The sequence below is a fragment of the Apodemus sylvaticus genome, chromosome 14 (assembly GCF_947179515.1).
Source record: "Apodemus sylvaticus chromosome 14, mApoSyl1.1, whole genome shotgun sequence".
NCBI lineage: Eukaryota > Metazoa > Chordata > Mammalia > Rodentia > Muridae > Apodemus > Apodemus sylvaticus.
The window spans coordinates 25305410-25324750 of NC_067485.1; the positions used below are offsets into that span (position 1 = coordinate 25305410).

The 19341-nt window shown below is 45.0% G+C and overlaps 1 protein-coding gene across 2 annotated transcripts in view; it reads left to right on the top strand.

The window, feature by feature from the left end:
• The window catches only part of Adtrp (androgen dependent TFPI regulating protein), a 58539-nt gene that overhangs the window by 7544 nt on the left and 31654 nt on the right, over window positions 1-19341 (top strand). For both annotated transcript variants that reach the window (XM_052157479.1, XM_052157481.1), the window contains 2 exons: window positions 5515-5649; window positions 7436-7537. In XM_052157479.1, the coding sequence (XP_052013439.1) occupies window positions 5515-5649; window positions 7436-7537 (237 nt within the window). The remainder of the gene's footprint in view (window positions 1-5514; window positions 5650-7435; window positions 7538-19341) is intronic.

Below are 19341 nucleotides of genomic sequence, written 5' to 3' on the forward strand. Positions count from 1 at the left end.
TTATCCCTCCACCTCCCCCACGTCCACCCCCACTCCCACCCAAACTTACGACTTCTTCAGTCATCACCACTTTACACCCACACAGTACTGATTCCATAAATTCTGGTGAGCGTCTGTTTAGGGCTGACCACCTGGATTGGCTAATCTCTCAGGGAGCTCATCCCTAGAGTACACTGGTGCTCCCTCACTCTGCAGCCATGGGTGGATTGCTTGTGGCCCTTCATCAAGAGGTGCATTTATGTGTAACGTCCCACACCCACCTGAGCACATCAACAAGTTGGTAGCATTGTGCACGTCTTATTTAGACAGCCGCGTTGTTGAGATTACATGGACGAAACTTGAGCTTCTTGTGTTGCCGATGTTGCTGCTGCGATTAACTTTTTATGGGTTCGTTGTGCATTTCATGTCTTGCATTCCAATCCCACTCATCCCTCCCTCCCCTTGGGCCCTCCCTCCACCCTTGCAACCCACCCCGCCCAACAGAGGAAATCAAATCTCAGAGCTGGGCAGTGGTGGCACACACCTTTAATCCCAGCATGCCTTTAATCCCAGCACTTGGGAGGCAGAGGCAGGCAGATTTCTGAGTTCAAGGCCAGCCTGGTCTACTAAGTGAGTTCAGGACAGCCAGGGCTACACAAAGAAACCCTGTCTCAAAAAACCAAAAAAAGAAAAAAGAAAAGAAAAGAAAAAGAAAAAAAAGAAAAAGAAAAAGAAAGAAAGAAAGCAAATCTCACTGTGGAAGCTATAGTTGTGTAGCTGTGTCCCACAGTCTACCCCTTTTGTCCACACGTTTCAGCATCTTTCTCAAAGCACATGAGTGTACTATGAGTGGGTTTCTGCACTTCACACAGGTCCAGATAGCCTTGGCTGGGAATCCTGTCCACCTTCCCAGTCCACCGCACCCTCTCCCATACCACCAGATAAAACACCAGTCCCTGTTAGTCCTTGTGTTCTCTTTAATTTTAGAATGGTCTTTCACTGCAAGAGTTGCATCAGGTTGACAGCAGGGTAAGGAAAGTCCCAGTGTGGCAGAGTCAGGCCTAGGGCTTGGCACTGGCCTGCTCGACTCCTCCAACAGGAGTCATAATGTCTTGTTCGGGGAACTTGCGGGATCTCCCTCTCTGGAATTATTATTATTTTTTTAATGGAAGAAATTTTCATTTCCTGGGGTTGTTTAAAAAGGTTTTGGCGTTAGGGCAAGGAAATAAACTTGATGACTTAGAGAGGGTAAGTTTCCATGATTTTAAGATCCTCATGGATTTGTGAAGACATGGAATATATAAACTAAATATCCTTCAGCTATGGTTTTTAAAATTACCTTAGTTTTTTTTTTTTTTTTTTTTTTTTTTTTTTTAAAGTGGATTAGGCTCTGTCAGTGGTCATAAGTTTGTTAGCTAGCAACAGAAACAGAAAGACAGCTAACAAATTTAGAGGAGCGGCCTTTCAGGAAAAGTCCCAGAACATTCCACTGGAGTAGAGTCAGGGAAGAGTCAGTAGAAAAGATGAATCAAAACCCATCAGCTATGAATAGCCTGTAATCCACAGGAAAGCAAGAAGCCTGCTTTCCTGGGTGCCAGTGTCCTAGGATGACAGAAGGGCACACCACTATCCATTTGAATGACCTGAGATAATCCAAATGTGCCCTCAACACCACATAGGACTCCCTAGAATTCATGTGTGTGTGTGCGTGTGTGTGTGTGTGTGTGTGTGTGTGTGTGTCTTTAAACATTGTCTTATTTTTTCTTTGATGGAGGGGCAGATCACTATGCATCTAGATGAACTGGTGGCTCGTGGTGTGCCCTTGACACTTCTCCAGACTCCCCAGAAACACAGCTTTTACTACTCCTTATCCTCCAGCTCTGTTCAGTGGCCCCTGTAAACCCTAGCTCCACTCTGTGTCTTTGGCCTGGTGAGGCCAGACCCTCACCCTTTTCTCTCCTACACCCTTGTGGGACCTGCCGATGCCCAAGTACGCCTTGTTGGTTCTGGTGTAGCATGTCAGTACTCAGATCGATGGCAGCGAGGCTGCCTCGCGCTGAGTTGGCGTCTGGCATATGTCTGCAAAGACGGTATGTGTGAACTGGGGGCGTAGGGGGAGAGGTGATTGGCACATTTACAGTAGGGAGCCAATTTGTATTGATGGGGAGAAACCTCGGAGGAGCTGAGTAATAAGCTTTCTTCCTTAATCTGATTCCCACGCTCTGTGGCTGAGAGGAAAGCGATGGACTTGACTCCCTATGAGAGAGATGCTTCTTTGGCCAAAGGACATTGGGTAGTATAGACTTCACTCTCTAGCTGGAGGCAGCCTCTCTCTCACTCTTAAGGAGCAGTTCCAGAGGATGGTCTGTGTGTGTGTGTGTGTGTGTGTGTGAGTGAAGAAAGGCTGTGTTTATCAACAAAGCCCCAGGATTGCTTCTGCGAACTGAGGCAACCAAGGGCTGCTGTGGCCAAAGTATCTGGAACTGAAACTAGGTCTGAGAGCTATGTGGGAGGGGGAAAGAGGAGAGAGAAGAAGCAAGTTCTGACATCCGTGACATCTGTGTGCAGATGACTGCACACTCGCAATTCTACAGCTCATGAGCTACGTACCCAAGGTTCCAACAGTAGGGATAAACATTCTAGAGGGAACCTCTGCAGGGCATTTAGAACTGTGACTCTTTCCCTCCTTCCCACACCTACCTCTGCTCCCTCGGGAGGAGACTTGCCACTCTCACCCAGCCTGTGATTCTGCCCTGGAATCTGCCTCTGTGACCTTGGATAAGCTTTGCCTAATCCAGCCCTTCACCTGAGGTAACTTCCTGGCATTTGTTCCCTGATCACAGCTCCCTCAAAGGATTTCATTCCAGCTGAGAGGACTGACTACCTAGGGTTGCTCCTCCCAGCTGTGTGTCTCTGAGACCACTCAATAGCTGTATTTCTAAGAGGAGGTTTTACTAGACAGGTGGGCGAGCTTCAGTCTCAGATACCTCTCATCAGATACCAGGGATGTGGCTAGGGAGAAGGCTCACCTGGGCAAATGCCTGTGCACGAGCATCAGGACCAAACTTCCATCCCCAGCATCTACACATGAGGCTCGGCATGGTGGCATGACCTTGAAATCCCAGCTCAGAAGAGCTGAAGATAGGCAGGTCCCTGGGGATTGCCTGCTGATCAGACTAGCTGAAGCAGAGAGCCCCAGGCCTCTGTGAAGGACCTGTTTCAAAAGCCAAGATAGATATTGTCTCCTGGCCAACCCTACCACCACACATACCCAAAAGAAAACCGAGCAACCTTGGGAAGATTTATAAACCCTATTACCTGAGCTGTCCCTTTAGGCCCATTAAACGGGAATCCCTGGGGTTAGAAACAGGGCACTGGTATTTTTATTTTTTTAATGTTGTATTTTATTCTCCTAGTCATGTAGAATTGCTTCTCCTCAATTCTGCTCAAGAAATCTGATGTTTCTTAAGTCTGGCTCAAGAAACAGACTCCAAAGCCTTGGGACTTAAAGCAAGTATGTTAATCTCTCTTTAGCCCATTTTCCTCATCTTGAAGATGGAGCTGAGACACTAATACTGACACATCACTAGGATGTTTGAGAATTAAAAGCGAGTTTCGAGTCTGGCATGTCATAAGCCATGACCAAAAGTCAACTGTGGGAGTTGCCAGTCCCGGTAAAATCCATGAACACTGGATGTCTAATCCAGAGGGTTCAGCTCACATAAGGATCCCATAGAGTCCTTATTTCAAAATCACCCCTAATGCCAACTGACGGTGATCCCAAAGTCTGTAGGCAGAGAGGCTTTCTGAGAAGCTCCAGCAGTGCACTTTCTGCTGGTCTGAGGACTCAGCTGCCATCCAGTTATGGAGGAATCGTCTGTCTCTCTCCAGTCCCCTTCCTGCACATTGCTCAGCCTAGGGAGTGTCCTGAAGTCAACTTGAGATCCTTGCCCAAGTCTAAACTTTAGACACTGTTCCCCAACAGCCAGTTCGGATCAATTATTAACCCAGCTCTCCGGGCCCCATAAATCTCCCTTCTCATACTGTAGGCTAGACTCCAACTGCCCCCACAGGCCAAGGCAGAGCCTCTAGGAACTGAGATGACTTCTAAGGCAAACATACTTCAAACAAAACCAATCTCTGTATAGACAGTACCCACTAGACCTTAAATTAGCAGCCATAACATTGCACAAAACACACAAGGCTTGCTTTCCAGGCCATACTGCCGGCTTAGTATCCTGAATCCAAAGATCTGACAATTGACTCTAAAATCGAAGTGTCCTGGTCTCAAGTATAATGTCACAAGTAGAAAATTTCACACAATCTAACGTGATTTCACGCATGAAATCATTATTAGGAATATGGTATAAGGTTATCTTCAAGCTATTTTTAAGAGGCAAACATAAAATATAAATTAATTTTGTTTGCATGCTTGAGTCTTCTCTCCATTATGAGTCAATAGTCTAATATCTGGACAAAGAAATCCTCAATCCAAAGTACTTCTAGTGCCACGCATTTAGGATAAAAGGACTTCAATCTTTCTGAAGTGAAAGAGGCTCTGTTTCCTTCTTGTCTCGCCTCAGGAACCTCACAGAACTCTGCAGCTGCCACAACTCCTGGCCTTGCTTCCTGGATCCCACGATTTAAATCCTTCCAATTATCAGATTGCTTCCCTATGGCCTTCAGGCAGCCCCTCTGGGGAGGGGACAGCACAGGTTTCTCACTCTGAGTATGATGTTATGATCTGTACTTTCTTCAAATGGCACAGAGCTCTATTCTGGTACTTACGATCCTCATGGCTTTCTTAGTAAGTGTTCAGTGTGTGTGTGTGTGTGTGTGTGTGTGTGTGTGTGTGTGTGTGACAGAGAAAAATATGCTCATGCATGTTTGTCCATGGGTACCTGCCTGTGCATGTGTGTGGAGACCAGAAGCCAACTTTATTTCATGAGTCAGCATTTTTTGGAGGGTCCACCTTTCTTTGCCGTCGTCCCACAGGGCTGAGGTCACAGACAAGTGTTCTACCACACCCTGCTTTTACACGAATGCTTGGGATCTGAACTCGGGTCCTCAGGTTGTGAGGCAGCCATTCCACTGACTGTTGTATCCGCCGCCGCCCCCTGGGTTTTTACCTCAGTTATCTTTTCTGGGAAGGGACTCCTGACCATGCCCCGCGGTGCCTAGCCCTTCGCCCTGAGTTGTATATTAGTTGTATATTTGTTCCTTACATCTGTGCAACCATGCTACACAGCTCATTACTTTCTCCCTTTAAACTCTATTTTGTTTCCATTTTAGTCGAAGACCATTAGACTAAATACTGTACACACTATTATCTCCTAAATGAATTTCCTCAATCAGTTTTAGTGTGCAAGGTCAAGGCCCAATGAGCTTGGATCCCAGCCCTTGAATTGGCTCCGTACCCAAACGACCCCACATCCCCTCCTTCTAGAACCGACATTGCTCCCAGAGGGGTGCAGCTTTACATCAGTGAAGGATGTATTAATTAAAGCCAATGCTCATTTATTGTAATGAATTTAGCTCTTGCAGGCCATTTTCTTTGGGGTCGCCTGCCTGGATGATGTGCTGAAAAGAGTCATCGGAAAGAAAGATATCAAGTTCATCACATCCTTCAGAGATCTGCTTTTTACCACACTGGCTTTTCCTATATCCACAGTAAGTGCCCAAATGTGTGTCCGGCATCATTGTCGCATATGATAGATGGATACTTCTGTAACAACAAGGTAGTCTGGAGACTAATTATTATAACTGGAACATCTACATTCCCACAAATTTTCTGACTCGGGACTCACTGCTTGACTAGTATCATCTGGGAGTGGGGTACACCGCAGGTGAGCTTATCGCTAACTTTCTTTTTTTTGTTGAAGGTTTTGTGCATGGTCCTTGTAGTCGCCTGGTGGAAAAGCATAATCAAAATAAAACCAGCTCTCCATGTTTATGGATTTTGCACCCACAAATTCAACTGAGTACACATCAAACGTATTTGACAAATGAATAAAAATCGATGTAACCTTTACCTCGTACTGGATATTATAAGCTATGTCTAGGTGATTCGGCACACACAAGGGGAAGTATATGGGTCTTATGAAAATATGATTCCATTACATAGAGAGGATTCGAGCATCTGTGGGTTGTAACCCTGTGAATGCTAAGGGATGACTATATTAGTGGGACAGCTTTGCTCCATCGTGATGACAGGGAGGGAGTCCTAGGTGGGAAAGGATCTACTTCCCTTTCTATACAAGCTATCACATACAAAACTGGTAAAAATAAAAGACATAAGACCTCACCGTTGAGCCCCAGAAAAGACACATTAGGGACAAATGGCAGCCCCGTGCAGAGAACAGGGCGGCTGCTTCATTCGCTGTGTCCAGTGGACAGAAATCAGGCAAAGCAAGCTGTGTACAGCAGAAGTAGGCTTTGTTTTCTGGTGCTGCCATGTGACTATTCCATTGTCCGTGCGTCCATTCGCTAGCTTGAACTGAAGCACCCTGAGATCACACGTGCTCTCTGCACAGCAGGGTCTGGGATTAGAAATGGCTACCTCATTCCTCCTACCAGAAAGAGAAATGACTACCTCATTCCTCCTGCCAGAGCTTTCTTGTGGCTCAGAGACTTCCAAACTGAATGCAGACTGCAACTCTCCACCTTGGGGGAGCTCAGATGCAGCAAGGGCTTAGCATTCCAGGTTTCTTTGTGGAATGCCTCCACCTCCACTCTCAGAAAATCTCTTAAAGTTCAAGGTTTTAAAAGGAACGATGGAGTCTGTTCTTTTCTCTTGCAAATCGAGCCTGTACCTGTTCAGAAGGAAGTGTGATGGGAGAATCAATAGCCCTCCCCATCATCTCAGCCCAGAACCCAGAGGGCAGATGCTGTGCCAGGCATACAAAGGGTACAGCAAATGCAAATAAACCCAAAGTTCTAAGCGAAGGAGAGATCCAACTCCCACTTTATCAGCTTATAAATGATCTAAGGCTTAGCACCACTCCAAGCCTTCTTGTTCTTTGCCATGACTATTTAAAGAGAGGGGGGCAAGTACATATATGCATATGTATTTGTGCATACGTGTATATATGCATATATGCATATATACACATATGCATACACAGGAGCTCGTGTGTACACATGCACAGCTGAGAAAGAGCCCATTAGTGACAATGAAGGGCTTGTAGTCCATGCATCTTTTTGATTCATGTCTTCTCTTCCTACCATTGATGCTCATCATTGTTGCTTCCTAACACATCGTCCTCAAAGAAGAATCCCCAGAGAGCCAGGATGCAACTGTTCCTCCTTCGTTTCATGTCTATAGACATGTATGCATGACATTCCTTGAACTGCCATCAAGTTTTATGTTACTGTCTCTTTGGTTGGCTTATATACCTCTGATTGAAAAAAACAAAACAAACGAACCTAATCCCGGTATTTTGTGTTTCCTTTCCAGTTTGTATTCTTGGTATTCTGGGCCCTCTTTCACTATGACCGGAACCTCGTTTACCCCCAAGGCTTGGACGATTTCTTTCCAGCATGGGTTAATCACGCGATGGTGAGTGAGAGAAAACTAATGAACAGCCAAGTCAGTTGATTCTATACTGAACACTAAAGTGCCTGAGTATGTTTCCAAACAGTTCTTCAGTGCCCTCCAGTTCACTCCTGCCTCTCCACCATTTCACCATTTAAAAAGCATCCGGAGGGGTCCTAGGGAGATAGATGGCTCAGTGGTTAAAAGCACCTGCTGATTTTCCAGAGGTCTGGGGTTCAATTCCCTCCTCAGAACCTACCTGGTGGCTCACAACTGTCCATTTCTACAATTCTAGGGGATCTGATGCCATACCTGACCACTGTGGGCACCATGCACATTTGTTTTACACATACATACATGTAGGAAATATTCATTTACACAAAATAAAAATAAATCCTTTTTTTTAAAAAAAAAAAAAAAAGAAAAAAGCATACTGAGGATGTAAATGGATGGAATCTAGTATCACAGCCCAGGGGGTCTACTGAGGCAGAGATGAAGAGCTAAACTGTTGTTATATTGCTCAGGAAAGTCATTAAAAAGCATGCTACCAGGAATAGTGACCTTTGGAAGTTCTGAAAAAGTAGTGACTTTTGCCATGACTAATAACGAACATCATTTCCAGGAATGGAATAAAGGAAGATTTAAACAAAATTCTATCCCCATGTCCAAATAATACGCTAGAAAGGGCAAAGCTGTGACCACTCACCAAAATTTTCCAGGACTGCGTATCACCACCAGGACTAGTGTTTAAATATTTCAGTCTGTTTTATCCAGTCATGTAGTCTTTTTTCATTGACTCCAGTGTTTGTGAGGAGTTAAACAGAAAGCAGACCCTGTTCTGAGATGTTCAGGTCACTGGAGTCTGAAGAGTCAGCTGTGACCCAGACAAAGCAGGACCAGCAGGGTGCCCAGGCCTCCACTGCGATACTGAGCCTGAGTCCTTAGAGCTGTGTGTATACTGTCTCCCTGGGCAAGTGTGGCTCAGTTACTCAACACTTAGAGATGCATTTCCACATTACTGTGCAGTTTAAATAAACAGGAAGACCTCAGATTCTAGGGAACAAGACATAAAAATCAGGAGAACCCATAGGGGCTTAAAACTCCCAAGTTCACCCAAAGACTTTCTTCCACTTTTCAAAGCTCCTGTTTCCAAATTCATGACAGTGTAGAAAAGTTTCTCTGCCTGCTAATACTGCCTCATGTATCCCATAACCAGGAAAAAAACTGTTTAAATGTTGTTGTTTTTTTCTGAGAGATATACCATTGGCTGAGTACAGTGCTCTGGATTCTGACCTAATTTAGTGGACAAGATCCAAATCTCCATGTTAAGTAATCCCCTCCTTCCAGTGTCTTGTCTTTGCTAGGTTTTCATTAGTATTTGTCTGGGATGACTTCATAGTGAATATTCCCAATGTGGGTAGGAACATGGGGTGTTTATCTTCATATATATGTAGCTGGACATTCAGGAGTGTGTGTGTGTGTGTGTCTGTGTGCATACATGTGCACATGCATATGTGTGTATGTGAAATGTGTATGTGTCTGTTTTTGTGTTTCTGTGTGTGTATTTGTGTACATGCGTCTGCATGTCTTTGTATCTGTGTGTATGTGTCTCTGTGTGTCTGTCTATGTGTCTGAATCTATGTGTCTGTGTGTGTCTGTGCATGTGTATGTGTGTGTCTGTGTCTGTGTGTCTATGTGTCTGTATGTCTGTATGTGTGTCTATGTATGTGTATGTACATGTATCTGTGTGTGTATGTGTATATGTGTATGTCTGTGTGTGTCTGTGTCTATGTGTTTCTGTAGGTGTGTGTGTGTGTGTATGTGTGTGTGTGTGTGTGTGCCTGTGATGGCCAGAGATTGATACTGAGTCTCTCTATCAGATACTCTTCACCTTAGTTTTGAGACAGGTTCTCTTCCGTAACATGGAGTTCACTGATTTAGTTGGCCTGACTGGCCAATGAGTTTCCAGGGATTCCCCCCAACCTCTCAGCCCCCAGGGCTGAGGTAACAGACTCTAGCTACCTTGTCCAGCTATGTTGTGGGTGCCTAGGAGCCAGGCTGAAATCCTCATGCTTGTGTCTACATTAAAATTTTTACATTATACTATGTAAATCATGTTTCTTGAATATGATTTAATTCACACACCCTTCTTTCGATAAGTAGCACAACTCTGAGTTTTACAAGTGAAAAAAAAAGAGCAGAGAGGCTTAAGTTATCTGCCTTGGAGCCAGAAAGTTTGTTGTCCACAGCTCCTCTCGGGAGGTAATCCCGTAATAATATGAGACTAATTTGCTGTTGCCTTTTATCAGTTAAATCTAGAACTTGGGCTTTGACTCAGCTTTACAATTCACTGGAAAATTGAGGGGATTAATTAATAAGACAAAGTGAGAATTTTCACATAGACTCCCCCGTCTATATGCTAACAAGTCACAACCTGGAGAAAAGCAAGGGGTAAGAAAGCTGGGTGCTACTCCCATGGTTTAAAAAGCAAAGCCTTGAAAGTTTATTTCTCGTGGAGCCAAGCACGCTGACCAAGGCCACTCTGCAGGCTTCAGGCTTCGTGAGCTCAGCCGGTTTTCTGACAAGGACTACCAGCTCCCTCCTCCATTGAATCCCACTATCTGCGAAGATGCTTGGATTCCCTCCAGTTAGCTGTAATGGTGATGCCCAATCCTAGTGACCTTGATAAGTAAACAGCCATATGGATGGCTGATCATTTGGGAAGTGAAGATCTGGATAATACTGTACATCACACCCATGAGCCAATTATTAACAGCAAAACAAATACTGTACTGTGGAGGTGCTGAAGTGTTTCGTTGCCTGCACCACCCAGCATGGGGGTTGTTAGAAACTCCAAGTCCTTGCTCTCCATCCAAGTCACCTCCATCCCTCGAGGACACTAGGCCAGAGTCAAAGGAAGTGGACTCTAGATTAGGGAAGAGGTGGGGAAGGAAGCCTGTTAGATACATGAGTTAGATACGATGTTTCCATGTTTCTCTTTGCTTAATTGCAGAAAATCCATGCATGTCATCTCAGGGGTGGGGTGGGGGGGTTATTGCAAACCCACTTGGAGTTTCCTAATGGAACCATCTCCAAACACCCTGCTTCTCTCCAGTGTTGGCTCTAAATGGAGAGTGCTTTGTGGCTGTATCTCATCGCTGTACTGTAGACTCTTGCCTACTCTGGTTATTTTCTGTCCTTACTGTTAAATCCTTCTAGCCTTATGCTTCAAGAATGCTTCTCCTACAAAATAGTGGTTGGTTAAGGGATAGCGAGACAGCTCTGTTGGTAAGGTTCTTGCTGGACAAGAACAGATCCGAGTTCTATCCCCCGCTCCCATATAAAAGCCAGGTACAATGGATGTTCCTGTAATGCTAGTGTTGGGGAGAGAGAGACCAGGGAGTTTCTTCAAGATCATTGGCTAGCCGGTGTAGCTGAATAGATGACCTCCTGCTTCTATGGAAGGCTGTATCTTAAAAAGTGAGGTGGTGCACTGGCTAGTTTTATGTCAACTTGACACAAGCTATAGACAGAGACATCTGAGAGGGGGGGAACCTTGATTGGGAAAAAGCCTCCATAAGATTGGGCTGTAGGCAAGCCTGCGAATCTTTCTCTTGATTAGTGATGAATGCAGGAGAGCCCAGCCCATTATAGGTGGTGCCACCCCTGGATTAGTGGTCTTAGGTTCTATAAGAAAGTAAGCTGAGCAAGCCATGAGGAATAAGTCAGTAAGCAGCACCCCTCCATGGCCTCAGCATCAGCTCCTGCCTTTGGGTTCCTGCCCTGCTTGAGTTCCTGTCCTGACTCCCTTTGATGATAAACAATGATGTAGAGATGTAAACCCAATAAGCTCTTTCCTTCTCAAGTTCCTTTTGGTCATGGTGTTTCATCACAGCAGTGAAAACACAAAGTCAAGTAGAGTACAAATGAAAAAAGGTGCCTAGCATGGACCTCTAGCTTCTACATGTATGTGCATACATGTGTATATTCACATGTACAACATGTATATATGTGGGTGTCTATATATATATGTGTGTGTGTGTGTGTGTATACATGTATATATATTTACCTTCCAGAAAAAAATTTTAAAAATATTACATAAGGATGGAGAAATAGCTTAGCCAGAAAAAGTGTTTGCCACGCCAGCATGAGGATCTAGTTGGATCCCCAGACCCATATAGTAAAACCTGGTGCTTGTAGCACACGCCTGTATCCTTTGCTCAGAGGGCAAAGATGGGAAGATTCCTGGGGCCTGTTCAGCCAATCAGTGAGCTCGGAATTCACTGAGGGCCTCATCACAGAAAACTAAGGTAGAGAACAACTGAGGAAGGCGATCCTATACTGATCTCTGCTTGCATATGCATGTGCCAAGAGGCACACTCACATGCACACACAGGCGTTTGCACAGGTAGGTCCATGCAGGCACACCCAGGCGCACACATACAACACGAGGGTGGGGGGAGGTAGGTATTTGGTGCTATAGTTCATGTGTGGAATGGTCTCCAAAGCCCTGAGTGTTAAAGCCTGGGTCCCTAGGGCCTTTCTGTTGGCAAAGAATGGAACATTGAAGAGAGATGCTAGTGAGAAGCCTTGAGGTTACTTGTGACCATGCAATCCCAGCTTCTGTCCTCTTTCTTCTGAATATGTATTGGTCTCCACATGCTCCCTGCTTTGCTATGCCACTTCTCCATGGGTCTAAAAAAGCAATGGAGTGAAATGACCATGGAAAGAAACCTGTGAAGCTGTGAGCCCCAATAAACCTTTTTACCTTCGCAGGTACTGTCTCTGGGCATTTGTTATAGCAATGGGAAGCTGAGTACCTTCCAGGTCAATTTGTTAACACGTCCCATTCTACTAGGGCCCATATAAGACGATCCAAAGAAATTGATTCCGGGCTGGGAAACTGGGATCAGAAGGATGATGGGCAGTCTCCTGGACCTTTGGCCTAAGTGCTTCTGTGTGAGGCAAACTATTTCCTGGAGTGATTCCTGCCCTGGATGCCCTGCCTGTCTCTCTGCCACAGAACAACTGCAACATCAGCAGCACCTTGCTGTCCCTGCAGGTTCTTTTACTTTATCTCTCCTGCTGACCCGACGCTACCTTTCTTCTTGCAATTGTTTTCTTATCATTATCTGCGATGTTGTCCCCAGGATTATAGCACATACACACCCACCCCTTACCCTGTGATGCTGTCCCCAGTTCTGTGGCCCTCTCTTTTGACGCTGTATATTTCTAGGTGCTTTGGAACTAATTGTCTTTGGGATCTTCCTGCCCAGTGCTTCTGACACATTGGAAATGTGTGGTTCCTGTAGGACCCTTCAGAGTGATGTCACCGTATGTTCAATGGACATTTTCTTGTTCCTGTCATGTTTTCAGTCCAAATTGTCCTCTCAGAGGGATGCTAGCATTCACCCCTGTGGACAGGCCGCCTGACCGCCTTGGGTGACGTAGATCAGCCCGACTGTGTTATTGCTGAGCCGGAGTTCTCTAGCCTTCGTAAAGGAAGAAACTGAACAGAGTATTCATATTTCGGGGTTTGCCAGGAAGGCATTAACTCCTCAGGTCTTATCTAAATGCTTACTAAAGATAGAACCGGAGCAGACAGATTTAAGTAGCAGGGAGAGGATTCAGTAACTGAGAAATAATGACCCTCTCCTGTCTCTGAGGGAAGCTGGAGAACAGATTTCTCTGGAAATCAACCTGAATTGTTCAAGTTGGAATGGAATCGATCAGAGTTCCTCCTAAGCTTTGCTGCATTTGAAAAGCATGCATAATTATCTAGAATGGGCCCAAGTACTTTAAAAACAGCCAAAGACAGCCTAAATGGAAGTCATTATCATGTAAAATATAAGAATCCCAGCCAGGACCCATCAAGCCATCTCTGAATCCACAACCACAGTCTCTGAGATCCGGACCTTAGCAACAACCTCCAATTAAAGGAGGGCTGGCTCTTTGCATTAGAGGAAGGACACAAAACAGCTTCTCCATTACCAGCTCTGCTGGCTTTGTTCATTTGGAAATAATTATTAAGCCCTGTTCTGTGTGTGGTGCCTGTCAAGGCAAAACTATCAAGGGTCCCTCCTAAGGGCACATGTGTTGATGGATTGATGGACTGGTCCTCAGTTCCAGTGCTGCTGACGGGTGGCTGGATCAAGAGATTCATAAATTCATGGCCATTAGGATGATGTGGACTGACTCAGAGGAAGTGGGTCAGAGGAGCGTGACTTTGACGAATGTCTCCTGTCACTGGATATGGCTTTTGGTTCCCACGCTTCCGGGCTGCCAGGAGGAGAGCTGCTTTGTTCTGCTCCCCAAATTTCCACCATGATGCTCTGCCTCATTGCCAAGGATTGAAAACACAAGCCCAAATCAATCCTTTGCCCTTTCCATTGTTTCTCTCCTATATTTGGCTATCGTGAAGGAAGTTAGTGACAGGTGGCGTGAGTGACATTTGACAAGAGTTTTGGCATCCAGTGATTTTGAATCCTGATTGAGCCTGTACACACACACACACACACACACACACACACACGAGAGAGAGAGAGAGAGAGAGAGAGAGAGAGAGCGCAAACATTAACCCAAAACACTGGTTTACATGGTGAAAATGGTGACATGCTCTGATATTGGCATATGATTTTTTTAATGATTTATTTATTACATGCAAGTACACTGTCGTTATCTTCAGACACTCCAGAAGAGGGTGTCAGATCTTGTTACAGATGGTTGTGAGCCACTATGTGGTTGCTGGGATTTGAACTCAGGACCTTCAGAAGAGCAGTTGGTGCTTCTAACCGCTAAGCCATCTCTCCAGCTCCTGCATATGATTCTTGACTGACAAGTATAATCCTGGGCAGCAGAAGTACAGCTGGATAACCTACAGGCATTGTCTCAGATTTCTCGCTCCTACCCAGAAGCCCTGTCAGAGATGTTTGGGCTAAGTACCAGTTAGTGAGTCCTGAGGAATAAAGTAGATCCACCCTGGACATGTCAGCCACTGATGGCTGACCTTGGTTTCCAGGCCTTATAACCCCTGTGTCTCCCTCCTGATTCCTCATTCTCTGCCCACCCTTTTCAGACACAGTAACCCACAGCCTGGGTGTAGACATCTTTGGGGAGCATCATTTAATTGCTGTGCTTTATGATGGCAACAGCCTTACTGCATATACTTTCTCCAGTTTGCAAAGCTACTCCAATACTGAAGAGGATAAGGGATTCTGTTCATTCAGCTAGGCAAAGGTAGTGATGTTATTGAAGCTTGTGGTTAATGAACTGTGATCTAGTACTGTCTTTTAAAAACTCACGCACTGCCCATGTCAGGAAGATAAGGTATTATGTAATTTGGCAATGACGCTATGACACAGGTGAGACAAGGGTGACAGAAGAAAAGGAAGGAGATAATTGGATCTTGAGGGATATCAATAATCATGGTCTCATATGTTGATGATGTCGCTTCCTAGGTTTTCTTTTTTTCTTTTTTCCAGAAGCTTCTACTTGTTTTATTTCCTTCTTTCCCTGTTTCCTGCTCACTCGAGGGAACTTGTTTATTAACTACAGAAACCTTTCATAGCATCCCACTAGTGGAGAAGCGGCCTCATCCATCCTACATTACCTTCCCTGAGCGCATGCGCTTCTCTACCTTCTCTTCTAAAGGGGCGCGGATCAGATTGATTTAACAGCGTCCAGAGACCCCAAGAAAAACACCAAGTGAATACTGTCTGACCTGGCAGGAGCTTAAAGAAAGTGGGGGGAAGGTAGATGATGCGGCTCAGCAGTAGATCTCTACTCTAGAACATGGGAACGCTTAAAATTAGAGCTGGGGCTGAGAAACATAGGTGGTAAATGCTGAAGAACTTTAATGCTAAGAACTTGTTTTATCAGCCAGGCCGGTACTCGGTAGTGGTGGCGCACGCCTGTAATCCCAGCACTCTGGGAGGCAGAGGCAGGCGGATTTCTGAGTTCAAGGCCAGCCTGGTCTACAGAGTGAGTTCCAGGACAGCCAGGGCTATATAGAGAAACCCTGTCTCGAAAAAACCAAATCCAAAGAAACCAAAAAAAAAATAAATTTTGTTTTATTGATTTTGGTTGTTGGTTATCTTGTTGTCAAAGGAGATGGATAACCAGTTTTGAGCTTAGAATTAATTGTTCATGGCCAGGAGTATAAATAATTAGATTTAATTTTTTTTTACATGGGGTTGGTTATTTAGGAGCTGTTGTCAACATAAGCTGTAATAGGGAAATCTCACCAGACCAGGTAGACAACTCAGAAGCTTTCCCCAAATCTCTTTCCTAGTGGGAATTCTGGGAAGAGACACTACATTATGTTTGTCTCACATTAAGTCTTGTTAAATCCAGAGAAAAGAACAAGAGATTTAAAAAAAACAATCTATTTGTATAACATTCTTAAAATAGCAGTCTTGACTCTATTCTTAACCAAACATGGCGCCTGTGAGCATCTGCTTATATTCAGCTGGTGACTTCACAGCTGCAGGCCACTACCAAGTAGTAGTGATTCATCACGCCTTGCTTTGCTCCCTGGAGACACAAATGTGGGCGTAGAATCGGAACTAACTTGTTTCCAGCTCTCTGTGCTGAACACCTTGCAGGGGAACAGAAGAGGAAGCCAAAGTTGAGCTGTGACAAGCTAGATCCACCTCATGACCCTAAAAGGTAGACATGAATTTTCTCTGACATTTTTATACCTTTTTTTTTTTTTTTTGGTTTTTTTCGAGACAGGGTTTCTTTGTGTAGCTCTGGCTGTCCTGGAACTCACTCTGTAGACCAGGCTGGCCTCGAACTCAGAAATCTGCCTGCCTCTGCCTCCAAGTGCTGGGATTAAAAGCATGCACCACTACCCAGCTAAAAAATTTTTTTCTTGGGTTTTTTGGAGACCCTGGCTCTCCTGGAGCTCACTCTGTAGACCAGGCTAGCCTCGAACTCAGAAATCCACCTGCCTCTGCCTCCCAGAGTGCTGGGATTACAGGCATGCGCCACCACCGCCCGGCTACATTTTTATTCTTAATACGGCTTTTCCACAAGGTGCATCAATCACTAGACAGAAGGGTTTTTTTTCTCCTGCCCTGCACAATCTTTGTATGCAAACATGCAGTACCTACTGTATGCACAGTTTTCCTTTATTCCTTCATTTGATCTCAAGCTATTTTCAGATAGTTATAGATTTGCATACAAGTGCAAGAAATAAACAAATCCTCTGTGGGCTTTGCCCAGTTCCACCAGGGGTGTAGTTTTGTTCTCTCTCTTTCTCATTTTTCTCTGTCTGTCATTTTCTCTGTCTGTCTGTCTGTCTGTCTGTCTGTCTCTCTCTCTCTCTGTGTGTGTGTGTGTATGTTGCTGTGAATTCTGTGGATATACATGCTGTGATCCGACTGCAAAGTTCCGAGATCTTTGGTATCGGTTCCCGTCGTCTGTTGTTGTTCAGCTAGTTGCTGCTGAAGATAAGGATGCTCCTACCTCTACCTCCCATCTCTTGAAAATGCCAGAATTACACATGCACTCTGGGTCCTCACACTCGAGCAATAGGCACTTACCCACGGAGCCATCTCTCCAGGCACCCCCTCTGCCACCGAGCATTTTTAATGTGTCACTTATTGACGTGACAGTATCTTTGAGTCACAAACTCAGGGGCCACCATTTCACATCATCCCTGATCCCAATCTGTTGTATCATGAAATTCTAAAATGTTTCCAGGTCGTTTTCTACTCTACATTATCATCTTAGTCCATTTTCTTTTGTTATGACAGAATACTGGAGGTTAAACAATTTATGAAGAAAAGGGGTTTATTCAGCTCAACAGTCTTAGGGACTGGGAAGCTCAAGATGAGGTGGCTGGGCCTGGTACAGGCCTCGTTCTATAGTATGCAGGTGGCATCAGATACTAGATCTGCATGAGAATTTGGCGACCCAGCCATATGGAAGCAGGCAGGGAGGGAGTGAACACTTTGTATGTGCGATGATTCCATTGTTACAAAGAACAGACTAATTTACTCTTTTTTTTTTATTTGATATAATTTTTTATTTACATTTCAAATGATTTCCCCTTTTCTAGCCCCCCACTCCCCGAAAGTCCCATAAGCCCCCTTCTCTCCCCCTGTCTTCCCACCCACCCCTTCCCACTTCCCCGTTCTGGTTTTGCCGAATACTGCTTCACTGAGTCTTTCCAGAACAAGGGGCCACTCCTCCTTTTTTCTTGTACCTCATTTGATGTGTGGATTATGTTTTGGGTATTCCAGTTTTCTAGGTTAATATCCACTTATTAGTGAGTACATACCATGATTCACCTTTTGAGTCTGGGTTACCTCACTTAGTATGATGTTCTCTAGCTCCATCCATTTGCCTAAGAATTTCATGAATTCATTGTTTCTAATGGCTGAATAGTACTCCACTGTGTAGATATACCACATTTTTTGCATCCACTCTTCTGTTGAGGGATACCTGGGTTCTTTCCAGCATCTGGCAATTATAATTAGGGCTGCTATGAACATAGTAGAGCATGTATCCTTATTGACTAATTTACTCTTGCAAGAGCCAGTTTTGTTACTTGGGAAAGGCTCACATCCTTCTCAAAGGCCCCAACACTGCAACAAAGTTTCAGGGGGATTTTGTCAAGAGCAGAACCTCATCCAAAGCCCAGCCATTGTGCTTACATTGTGAGCAGAAAACAGTGCTGGGGATACAACTTCCCCTGTGACTCTAAAGACAGTGCTCAGCATTGGTGAAGGCTGTGGAGGGACACTCCAGTGTACACACCGTGAGTTGGGGAAGAGCCCCAAGCTGAGAGTGTTTAGGAATCCCCAGCTCAGAGAAGCACAGCTATTAACCACGCCCCTTATTTGGACCTGATGGCGGGCCTAATTACAAGGGTGTGGCTATGAGTTGAGCGTTGCTTAGAAAAGCTGTAGCCTTCCTTGCTTTCTTCTTGACTTCCAAACCTAAGGTGGGTCACTCTGTCCTCTAGCATTCACCAGAGAGACCCTATGAAGGCAGACGAACACTTAAAAACCTAGCAGGGAAACCTGAAACTAATCTTGGCTTTGGCAACAGTTACTTGCAGGACAAGAACTATGTCATACTTGCAAACAGAAGAGCATCTAACAATGACCTGCCTCAGGATTACCATCCACTGCAGACTTTTTGTAACTAAAATCAACCAGACTTTCACTAGGCCTGTTTTCTTCATCTCTGGAGAACCTAGATGATGTCTGCTTGCCCCGTTTTGTTGTTGTTGTTGTTGTTGTTGTTGTTGTTGTTTTTCCTCCTCCTCCTCCTCCTCCTCCTCCTCCTCCTCCCCCTCCTCCTCCTCCTCCTCCTCCTCCTCCTCCTCCTCCTCCTCCTCCTCCTCCTCCTCCTTCTTCTTCTTCTTCTTCTTCTTCTTCTTCTTCTTTTATTCCTAATTGAGAAATGTTCCAATTTGGCTGGAGTGGCCTGCTTTCAAAGTTCCATTTATTCTTGGTTCTTTATCAGTAACCTGCTCTCACACAGGGGTCACAGATTTTTTTAAGATGTATCCTAGTTTCTAAATCAAGGTCAAAGGTTTTCAAACGTCATCAAAACCATGCAGATGTCTTCTGAGAAGCTGCAGGGATTTGAGTAATTGAAATCATCCAGTGTGCTAGAGGGTTTGCTAGTGGGCCCCGCCCCCATCCTGGGTGAATCAGCCAGCCCTCACTTCCATGGCAACCGCCACGGAGTATAATACCCCAAATGGAAGAGTGACTTCGCCGCCGGAGACTACCAGGAGGCAGACACTTGAAATAGCAGATCCCGGACCTCTCTGAAATACCAAGAGACAATAATTAAAAAGCTAAGTAGGT